Source organism: Pristis pectinata, chromosome 6 (assembly GCF_009764475.1).
Source record: "Pristis pectinata isolate sPriPec2 chromosome 6, sPriPec2.1.pri, whole genome shotgun sequence".
Lineage (NCBI taxonomy): Eukaryota > Metazoa > Chordata > Chondrichthyes > Rhinopristiformes > Pristidae > Pristis > Pristis pectinata.
The window spans coordinates 68,001,102-68,013,272 of record NC_067410.1 but is presented as its reverse complement, the minus strand read 5'-3'; the positions used below and the strand labels follow the sequence as shown (position 1 = coordinate 68,013,272).

General features: G+C 38.1%; 1 protein-coding gene across 1 annotated transcript; it reads right to left on the bottom strand.

Moving 5' to 3' along the window:
* Positions 1–5,280: 5,280 nt before the first annotated feature.
* On the bottom strand, positions 5,281–6,475 carry LOC127571828 (C-C motif chemokine 20-like). The gene is made up of 4 exons (XM_052018575.1): positions 6,352–6,475; positions 6,140–6,251; positions 5,969–6,046; positions 5,281–5,675 (listed from the first exon to the last, which is right to left on the bottom strand). Exons 1-4 carry the CDS (start codon positions 6,431–6,433, stop codon positions 5,645–5,647), a joined length of 303 nt encoding a protein of 100 aa, XP_051874535.1. The 5' UTR covers positions 6,434–6,475; the 3' UTR covers positions 5,281–5,644.
* Positions 6,476–12,171: the final 5,696 nt, after the last annotated feature.

The window sequence follows — 12,171 nt, the reverse complement described above, 5'->3', positions numbered from 1 at the left end:
GTGCCAACATAGCATGCCCACAGTTCCTAACCTGTACATCTTTGGAATGTGGGAGGAAACTGGAGCACCTGGAGGAAACCCTCGCAGACACACAGGGAGAACATACAAACTCTTGAAAATGCTATTTAATTTAAATGGCAGAAGATGGAATATGATATTGGTTAAGAAGCTGATTAAACACAGAAAGCAGGGTTCTTGACAAATGGAACTGATCTATTTCTGACATGATGCAGAGAGCTTTGTTCATTCAGAGCGTGCATCACAAATTTGGGTACAAAGTATATAAGTCAACTTACATATAATGTTAATTGTCCAGAAGTATGTATATAGCAAACCCAACTTTTCTTACAGAGACCCAAGATCCAGCTAATGAAAAAATGCATTTTGAAAAAAAAATAGATTTATTACACAATTAAAAGGACAAAAAGCAAATTAAATTTCACACTGCTAACTTTAAAAACCCTGACCTTGGATCATAAGTGTGTAATTACTGAGATTAAGTTCACAGGGAGATGAGAAAGGGATTCAAAGGAAGTAGTAGTGATGATTGTTGAGTTACCTGTGCCATGTAGAGTGTTAATACCCAGTCAGATCCCCTGCAAAAGTACTTCTAAAACTGTGCTATGGTGGTTTTCATATAGAAGCATACACCAAAATGGGACCTGCACAATTTCCAATTGAACTGCTTGGAATGCTTTGAACTGTCATGATTTTGCAATATTGATTACCATGATTGGCATTAGACTTTAAAAGAACAGTTGTATAATAGGTTCATATAGTAAAGAAAGATACAGAAGAGGAGGAGGATGATGATCTCCTGTACGTATGGACTCAAGTCCCCAATGCTTGCAGTCCACACCAACGTGAAATATTGAATGACCAATGTGATGGAGATTGCTGAGTATGGTTCTGGTATGCGCAGTGTGAAGAGACTACAATCAGTGATAGGGTAGTCATTGATGATGTTTCAGATATCCTGAACATTGAAAATTGAAGCTCTGTGCAAGACATTGACATCAAAGTGGAGGCATTTCAATTGACATCTCATTGATTTTCTCGTTTTAATTTGCTCCTAGTATTTTGTGGATGTTCAATAAAGTTAATAGGCCCAACCAAAAAATTCCAATATGAGCTGGTAAGGGAAGAAAAGTGTGACCTACAACTTGTGACTTCATTAGGTGCCTGGAGAATGTCAGATGCACAAAGGTGAATTTCACATATGTACCAGGGCCAAAAGCCTGATAGGCGTGGAAATGATCGCTAGTGCAATATAACCTGGGTAAACTTGATTTCATGTGAAAATAAAATAGACATTTGGATCGAATTTCTGACTGAAAATATAATGTGAAAACAAATAGTTTACCAGTTTAAAAATAATCTCATCATCCCTTATATGAGTTATAAATATCCATATAGCCAGAACAGTAACATAAAAATCTATGGAAATTATACTTGTTTTTTGGTGGAAAACCTTCAAAAAATATTCATTTTTGGTCAATGTACACTGACAATATGTGTATTTGGAGATGTACAGAGAAAGACAAGCTATGAAAAAGGATAAACAGAATAAAAACTAGAGAAATTTAAGCTATATAGTCTGGGAAGATGACTCCATGTAACCTGCCATATTAGTAAACATTTCTAGGTGAAGTTGAATGAAATGTAATTTCAAGCTGAGTAGTATAGTTGCGAATCATGCTTCTGCATCCAATGTTTTCACAGTGTCAGCAGTACATCGAATGACATCTGTTATTGTGCATTCATGAATCCTTGCAGGAAAAAAACTGGAAACCCCAGGTCCAGGAAGCACCTGCCATTTAGCAATCACAGAAGAACCAAGAGCACAACCTGTGAGATTTACATTTAGAGCCATTTAAAAGCCTCTCGGCTCACAACAGAATACCCCAATATATCACCATATTCCTTCCCCATAGTGGGAAGGGACATTGGGATCCAGAAAGAGGCTCAATCCTTAATAATGTCCTTTCTTTGCTAACTCAGCCCCAATATCTCTCCTACTTTTGGCCACTGCCTTCATGCTTCCTCCTTCTATGTCCCCAGGAATATTGTGGTATGGACTGGGTCTGGCCAGGGTTAGAGACCTGATAAGGGAAATACCAACATTTTGTCTTTGTGTGCTGTACCGAACATCGTTAAAGAGGACCCACATGAGAAAAGATAAATGTTCTTGGATTCCTTAACCATACATCTGGTAAGGCTGGTCCCAACTAATATCGCAGAAGAAGGCCTCAACCCTTCAGTTAAGCTCTGCTGCTGTGGGAGTGACCCATGTCATTCGGGCCTTAGATGTATGAATACATTTTTTACAAGTTATATTACAACCTTCATCGTAAGCCATTTGCTTTCACTGCATGTCTGTTTGTTTGTTTGTTTGTGTGTGTGACTGTGTGTGCTTGAATAGACCACACACATGGAGAACCACGACCATATTTTTCAAACTGTTGCATTTCTTAAATTAAATCTGAACTTCAAAAGGTTCTTAATTGGTTGTAAAGCACTTTGGATATTCTGAGGTTGAGAACCTGCTGTATAAATACACAATCCCACTTTGTGTGAACCACCTTGCTGTTTGTCATATCACCAATGAATACTAACACACAGGCTCACAGACTCCAGATTAGCAGCCACCTAATTTACCTTTTCATTGTCTTCAGCGATTTGATATCTGTAGCTGTTCACTGAACATGGAAATCCAAGGTCGTTAATGAGCCATCACTAACTATCTGTTGGGACATATTAGTCAAATAAAAGATGACTTAATTTGCAATTTATAGCAATGGATTTGCCAGCCACCTAATGAGAACCCTGATGAGTATTACGCAGATAACCCAGATTCTATTTTCTGGAAATGGGTGCAAGGCATTCTACACTCAAACAAATATTTCCGTTATGAAAACGTAGCTTCCATTATGTCTCTGTAAGGTCATTTATCATAGCACAGGCTGAAATCACTTATCTGAAACACAAAACCGTCAAGGATAAAAGTAAATGGATTATATTGGGGTAGGAATTTGTATTTGGTTGTTACTGCCAAATGATTGCTAGAATATTGACCATGAATTCAGTTCTATTGACTTTCTTCGTGACAGTCAGCCAAGTCTATCAGTCAAGTGAGTTTGCATGGGCAAAATGACAAATTAAAATGGAAATTTATAAAAAAGCCCTATTTGGTTTTCTGACAAAGTCTTCTGTATGTTGCTCAAATCAAAATCCAGAGTTCTATTCACCTGCTCTTTCTTCATAGCTTCCCAATTTAATTTAATCCTCTTTTCTTTCGAATATCACAATTAAATCTGTATTAACTATGCTTTCAGACAGAACATTTCAAATTACAACTACTAGCTGTGCCAATAATCAAACCTTTTCCACATATTCAATGTTGCTTAGATACACACAACATAAAAGTTACAGACCAGATACAAATTGCACAGGTAATTCCATGCTTGAGAAATAGTGATCAGGTTGGTTCCCATTGATCTAAACAATCTGGTTCTTGCAGTTGACTTCATCAGAGTCTTTTAATAAATTTTCTACCTGACTGGAACAGAGCAGTTTTTACGATGTCCTTGTTTTTTGGTAGATATGTCCAGTACAACCATGCCAACAGAAGGCAAGACTTCTCAGTGTTAAAATGTACGTAAGGACTTGATTGATTTAATGAAAGGAAGCTACAAAAGGAGCAATATCTGGAGTTACAATTGGCCATTTAAACTTGCTACAAAGCTTTTTTGCAAGTTTAAGCTACCAAGTGCCAGAGGGCATCTAAGAGTTTGGTAGGATTCAGGCCCAGTTAAGTAATAATTAATTGAAGTTGAGAAAGAAACATTATCAATGCCCAGGGAACACAGATTGAAAATGATTGGCAAATGATCCAGCAAAGATGCAGAGCGAAAAAAAAAACTTGTTGGTACGGTTAGTAGCTGTAATTGGAAATGTTCTGCCTGAAAGAGTGATTAATACAGATTCAAAGGGAATGAGGATTTAAAAAAAGGAAAGCTTTGAAGAAAGAGCAGGTGAATGGAACTGTCTGCATGACCTTGTGAAGAGCCAGCATAGACTCTAACGGAAATGGGTAAATGAGGTCATCAGGTGCTGAAAAAGAAACAAAAAAATCAGATAGAGAGGGGTGGGGAACAGAAATAAAAAGGAAGAAAATAAAATTTAAAATGAAAATTCTAACAGCAATTTCTTTGCTGCATGAATTTAGTTATTGTCTTACTATGCTGAGTGGTTGAATGGGATTATGGGAACATAAAAGAGGTTAACTACCAGATCTATCTTTCTGACTTCAGGAATTCCTTAGAAATTAGAGAGACTGGATGGGGAGCTGTCATGATCATAGAGTATAACGGGAAAGCAGCATGAATCAACCAGCAACTTGTGGTGTTTTATGGCTCACAGAGTATCTCTATCTTGCCATTTAAGTTGCATGCACATTTAAGCTCATCAACTTGTCAATAAAATTTGACACAAATATGGATTGTGAATATATTAAAGGTGTAAAGGAGATGAAAAAAGGGCATGGAAAATGAACAAAGCCAAAAGAAAAAAAAAGCACAGAAAATATGAATGTAATGAAATTGTTGAAGAAGTGTTCTAATATGTGGTGACATAGACAGGAAGCATGAAGGCCATTCCCTTCTCTCTCTTCTACCTTCAAAGAGAAGATACAGGAGCACGAAAGCCCGGACAACCAGACTCAAGAACACCTTCTTCCCCACTGCTATCAGATTTCTGAAGCAATCACCTCTTTCAGATTCCCTTCCCAGTGGTACTGCCACATTCTCCAACCCTTAATTCTACTTCTTCTATTATATCACTTTAGCATTTCTATTGCTCTAGTTCAGTTTGCACTACTTTGTACCATTCTGTTGTTTTTACGCTCATTGCTGTATTACTTGTTGTATTTATTATTACCATGTACACTGTTTACTTTGTGAGCTTCACACGAGCAAGGAATTTCATTGCATCCTGGTGTATATGACAATAGACTAACCTGAATGAATCTGAATCTGAATCTGGAACCCCTCAAGTTGTCTTTTCCAGCATTCTAAACTATGGGAACAATTACCTGCACTTCATTTCCTTCCTTCTCATGCCTGATAAAGCTGGAGATAAGTGTTTGTGATAAGCTATATTGTGTACAGTTCTGACAATCTTGCTGCAAGTTTTTCTGTTAGTGAGGCTAACAAGATTTCATAAAATAAGTTACTGAAGAAAAAAATTGAAATAATTTTCTTTATTTTTCATTCACTGGCATTTAAATTACATAAAATGTCAATTAACATGGTGATATATAAACTCAAAGATATTCCTCCTTAGCTTACACTTTCCAATAAATCAACCTTGAGATTGACAGATAAATATACAGGTGATTATAATACTAGTATTTTCATCTAGTTCGAAACTAGCAGATTGTAGCAGAAAATAAATAAGAATCTACAATTAAGTTACTTTACCATGTTCAGTAGAACATACAATAAAACAGCTTTCACATCAATTGTGAGTAATAAAAAGTACATCAGTTTTAACAAACAATTTTGTCTGGACATAGATACTATGCAGGAAGGTTTTTTCAGATAAATGCAGCTAATGCAGCTAACTTCTTTTCTCAAGATGCAGCTCAATCTTGTGACATTTTTTTCAGTATTTTGCTGGAAGACAAGAGGATCAATAAGTTTCAAATAATCATATGTTATAACAAGAAAAATCAATAAAAGTGTTGTCAATCATTTTTTTCTAAATATCAAAAATTACCGAGGAGTTGTTTACATTTGACACCAACTTGGTGAAGAAGATTACATTTTTAAGACTAACACACAAAAGTCTGATTGTGGATGCCACCCTTATCTTGATTGTCATCACTTTATACATTTCAGAATATCCCTATAGCTTTCTCAGTGTTACTGGTCAATGCATTTGCTGTCTGCTTAAGGCTGAATCTCACCTCAAAAACTTCAGTGCTCTCTTCACCCACTGCTGATCAGGATCTGCACACACTGCTCTTCTTCCGATGGTGTAGAATCTGTAAAATATGTAAATTGATGTTCTATTAATTGAAAAATCTAGTAAATTTTGTTCTACAATCATATGCAATACATTGTTGCTTTGTACTTACATAACTGCATCTATCTCGCATATTTCATTCGATTTTTGCTCCACATAACCAGAGATGTATTTCCTTGGCAATCGATGCTTTGAATAATTGAGGCAACAGTCTGCAAGTGAAACTAGAAGAATGAAAAAAAAATGACATGCTTGTAACACAAGTAAATCTTTTTTAAAAATCTGGTTAGTAGTAATGAGTTAAGAGGCATCTCTAAGACTTACCTGCTGATACTGAGTCACTAAACATGCTTAGCATAATCAGGGAAAGCATAGCTACCGGGGCAAGTTTCTTGAGAGTGTTCATTGCTGGTTATCGGTTTGCCAGATACCTTGCCTGTGGAACTTGTTAAGTTGGTAGCAGAGATCCAATATGTTTTTGATTTTCTGTCAGCCTGTTTATATACCCTTAGTGCTGGGAATTTTTTAAAACAAGGAAATGCATCCTGTGACCTCGTTGGGTTTTCCTCTGTCACTGTACCTGATTGCATCACCGTGTTTATAAATAGATCTTGGCAGTCTGATTTCACAATCTCCATAATTCCTAACACCCTTGTTTAACTGTCCAAGAGTTCAGGAGTGTATTCTTTCAAGTCAAGTCAAATCGTTGAATTTATTGTTATGTGTACAAGTACGGTGAGGTACAGTACGATGAAAAGTTTGCTTGCAGCAGCGTCATAGCACATAGGTTCAGACAACGTACAGAATACAAATTGTACATAATTTGTATATAGTTTGTTTCTTATGTTATTTCCATTTTAATTCAAAAGTATTATCACAACATATGGAAAACATAAGAAGAATAGCCTTTCAAAACTAACCAGTTCTGCAATAGAAAATGGGTCAGCACTGCACAAAACAGATGAATTTTAAAGGTGAACATTTTGTTTTAATTATCTGATATAAATTATTGTGCAAAATTAGAGCTAATTAATCAGAAATTGGCTAAGAAATTGAATCATGTAGCACATTGTGTACGTTACATAATTCACTTCTGGCTAAAACAAAAGTGGAAAAAGAAAATAATTCAAATTCTGCAAATGTCACTGATTTTCCTCTCTGGACCTCAGTGGGTCTGAGACGAGGAAGGACCTGAACATATGCAGTGACGTCTAACATTAAGGAATGCATGCTTGAGTGGAACTTCATGATCTTGGTCCATGCAGCTTGGCCTGTGGATTCATGGGTCATTGACTAAGGAACAGACCTCTGCAGTACTTCTGAGGTCTGCAGTGTCTTTCCTTGAAAAGCGACATCCTGACCAGGTCTCAGCCTGTGGAGTCCTACATTAGGAACCTATCTCAGATACGTCTTTAAATAAAATACTTACTACTGCAGTGAATATTCCTGAAGGTCCTCATCTCACCTATCTCTCCCACATCTCACATACACTCTTCAATGCTCCAACTAATCTCCCATGCAGAACTCAGGGGTACAGTCAGGAGGGTCACTTTAAAGGACAATCTGAGACAGGTTACCAGCTCTGGATTCCATGGGCTGCGAATTGCTCAGCCATACCCCTTTAATTAAAGACTAAGCAGGCCTCACGAATGCTGCGCTTGTAAGTTTCTGACCAGTGCCTTGCATGAAATAAGTATGAATATCACAGAAGAGTCATTTAGGCTGGCATAACATTCCTTTGGGTGTCAGTGCACAAGCCCGGCTCCTCTGCACAACATCATGATAGATGTAAGGAGAACCTGCAAGGCAAATCACACATTCTATGGAAGTAAGAGTACAACTTTCATTTACATTAAATGTCACACCAAAACTGAATAGTATAGGGGACAAAATATATCTCTATTCAATCCAATTTCCAGGCACTAAAGTGTAAAACACCATGTAATATTGACCTTATATAAGCATAAATTCAGCCCAGGTGTGGCAAAAGGAATTGCTGGATTGACTCCAGGGTTGAGGAATTACAGTGGTGTGAATTAAGTGGTGAAGCTGGTGTTGATTTTCCTTGACTGGAGATGGCCTTGTGCACTGTTTGTGTGGAGTTTGAATATTCTGCATGTACCCAGAATCAGAATCAGGTTTATTATCACTGACATATGTGGTGAAATTTGTTGTTTTGCGACAGCAGTACAATGCAAGGCATAAAAATTACTATAAGTTACAAAAGTAAATAAATAGTGCAAAGAGGAATATGAGGTAATGTTCATGGGTTCATGAATGTTCAGAAACCTGATGGCAGAGGGGAAGAAGCTGTTCCTGAAATGTTGAGTGGGGGTCTTCAGGCTCCTGTATCTCCCTCCGATGGTAATGACGTGAAGAGGGCACGTCCCGGGTGGTGAGGGTCTTTAATGATGGTTGCCGCCTTCTTGAGGCACTGCCTCTTGAAGATGTCCTCGATGGTGGGGAGGGTTGTGACCGTGATGGAGCTGACTGAGTCTACAACCCTCTGCAGCCTCTTTCGATCCTGTGCCTTGGAACCTCCATACCAGGTGGTGATGCAACCAGTCAGAATGCTCTCCATCGTACATCTATAGAAATTTGCAAGAGTCTTTGGTGACATTCCAAATCTCCTCAGACTCCTCATGAAGTAGAGTTACTGGCATGCCTTTTTTATGATCGTATCAATGTGTTGGGTCCAGGATAGATCCTCTGAGATGTTGACGCCCAAGAACTTGAAGCTGCTCATCTTTTCCACCGCTGACCCCTCAATGAAGACTGGTGTGGTTTCTCCCGACTTCCCCTTCCTGAAGTCCACAGCCAATTCCTTGGTCTTGCTGACATTGAGTGTGAGGTTGTTTTTGCGACACCACTCAACCAACTGATCTATCTTATTCCTGTACACCTCCTCATTGCCATCTGAGATTCCGCCAACAACAGTGGTGCCATTGGCAAATTTATAGATGGCGTTTGAGTTGTGCCTAGCCACACATTCGTGAGTGTAGAGAGAGTAGAGCAGTGGGTTAAGCACGCATCCTTGAGCTGTGCCTGTGTTGGTTGTCAGCGAGGAGGAGATGTTACTACCGATCTGCACCGACTGTGGTCTCCCAATAAGGAAGTCGAGTATCCAGTTGCAGAGAGTGGTATAGAAGCCTAGGTTTTGAAGCTCGTTGACTAGTACTGAGGAGATGATGGTGTTGAACACCAAGTTGTAATTGATACACAGTAGCCTGACACATGTTTTGCTGTTGTCTAAGTGCTCCAAAGCCGAGTGGAAAGCCAGTGAGATTGCATCTGCTGCAGACCTCTTGTGGCAGTGGGCAAATTGCAGTGGGTCCAGGTCCTTGCTCAGGCAGGAGTTAACTCTAGCCATGACCAACCTCTCAGGGCACTTCTTCACAGTAGATGTGAGTGCTACCAGGCAATGGTCGTTGAGGCAGCTCACCTTGCTCTTCTCGGGCACTGGTATGATTGATGCCCTATTGAAGCAGGTGGGAACCTTTGACTGCAGCAGTGAGAGATTAAAGATGTCCTGAACACTCCAGCCAGTTGGTCAGCACAGGTTTTCAGTACCCTACCAGGTACACCATTGGGGCCTGATGCCTTGTGAGGGTTCACCTCTTGAAGGATGTTCTGATGTCGGCCTCTGAGACAGAGATCACAGGGTCACCAGATGCTGTGGGGATTCACACAGGTGTTGTGTTATTCTCCCTTTCAAAGCATGCATAAAAGGCGTTGAACACATTGGGGAGTGAAGCATCACTGCCACTTATGCCGAAATGGGTTTTCCCTGGGTGTTCCGGTTTCCTTCCAAATCTCAGTGACAAGCTGGTAGGTTAATTGAGAACTGTAAATTGCTTCTGGTATAAATGATAACAGAAGAGTCAGGGTAGAGTTAATGGGTATGTGAGAGAGTATAGTTACAGAGAAAATATAAGAAAGTGAATGGGATTGCACTGAGAGTTGGCATAGACTTGATGTGCCCAATGGCTTCCTTCTGTGTCATTTGAAAATATGGAATATAATAGAGGATGTTTATAATCAGGAAGGGATTAAATGGTGAAATGAAGCGAAATTGGTTCCAGTGGCTGAAGGGTCAATATAGATGTCAAAGTGATTGGCAAAAGGATCTGAGACAAACTGAGGGAAAATAATGAATATTTAGAAATTGGAATGCTCTACTTGATACAATGGTGTATGCAGATTCAATGGTAGGTTTTAAGAGGGACTTGAAAATTTCAAGGATATGAGGAAAGAGTGAAAATAAGTCTATTGTTTTATTGTAAGTTGGACACAGATGGGCTGAAAGACATTTCTTTACTGTGCTATTCTTTGATCTTACCAGAATAGGTTTCACATTAATGAAATAAAAACAAAAGATGCTGGTAAAACTCAGAATGTCAGGCAATTCCAATGGAAAGAGAAACAGAGGAAATGTTTAATGTTAGATGCTACCTGACCTGCTGAGTGTTTCCAGCTTTTACTGCTTTTATTTCATATGTCCAGCATCTGCAGGTTTTTTTAAATCTCTTTCATATCACTAAGCTAGTCATAAAAAATCTTCAGCTGACCACAGTTGTTTAAAGTCTGCTGTTGGAAAGCATACACTTTGAACATTCAGAGAAGATGATAGCTGCAATAACTTCCTTTATCAAATAAATAAAGTGCATCTTCATCTTGCCAATGAGAACAGCCACATGCTGAGGAACCAGAACACATAAAACCTAACCTTAACATTATTCAGTGCTTTTATAAAGAGGCAGGTGGAAGGAATTACAAAATTAATCAATGAAATAATTAGAATCAATGCCAACGCTACTGTAATGAATTGCAGTGGAAAGCTTAGGTATCTTTAGTGAAATTAAAATAATTTTTAAGACTATACATCTTTTACATTGGTTTCTTGTAAAAAGCAATTCTACCTAGAAATGGCTGCTACCAATTTTGGTTGATAAAAGCTGAATGTTTTGTGCCATGTTCATTTGCCTGCTATTTTAATGCAGATGTCATTAGGCAGTAAATTATTTTATTTGATTAGTTTCAAAGTAAAAATCCCTGAAACACCTTGGGTAACTGTGCTATGTGATTTGGTGCTCAATAGTACTGAGCATCAAGATCCCAGATTAAATTTGTATTTCTGTGTTTGACTAGTTCACTTGGCTTTATCCTTGAACTCTTTACACAAAACAAGTCGTATTTCCTGCTGTAAATCTCCACCTCTATGACATTTGGTCAGGTTATAATATGATGCCTTCATCAAAAGACTATTCTGATACTCTGGCTCATGTGAAAAATGGCTGACTAGGCAAGATATTGCCTACCCCCAGACAATATAGACACTCTTGGCACCTCTTGGTTTAGACACATACCCCTCCTTAAAAAAAGTCTTTGTGTTCAAGACAGGAAAAAAAAGATTCCATTCAAATAAATTGTAATATGTGTAGTGAGCTAAGGTTATGTTAACGATATATTTCAATATCCCCACAATTCAAAACATGCTCATTCTATTCAGGCAAAGAGTGCTGACATTAGTTGTGGAAGTACATTGAGTGAAAGGTTTTAGATTAAAGCCACTAACAAATAGGAAGTGAGTTTCCCAATCAACCACAGGTGAATGGCCCATAGTTTCTCTCATGGTTTCCTTTCTTTAGATTTAAGACACTAGTTTCAGAGAGAATCACATCAAGTTGAAACTTGATTTAAAGTTTCATTATGTTACGGTCACACTTTTCTAAAGGTCCTTCTACAACAAAACATAAATATTAATCCTTTCACATTGCACAGTTCAAGAACTCAAATAGCCTTTTCCATACTTGGTTCTTGAATATATTGGTTGAGAAAAGCATCCTGTATACTTTCCATGAATTTGTCCTCTACCTTTTATCACTGTAAATTTGACTTGTCCACACTATATGTTGATTAAAACCCCCATGATTACTGTGTTACCCTTGTTTTATGCTAATTTCTTGATTTACAATGTGCCTAATGTTATAACTGGGGACCTATAATTAATTCTCATCAATATTTCCTGCCCTTTGTTGTTTCTTAACTCAACCCAAGTTAATTCTAATTCTATATCATGATCTGCCAAACCAAGATCATTTCTCACCATTGCACTGATCTCATCACTTACTCATTTCATGGCTA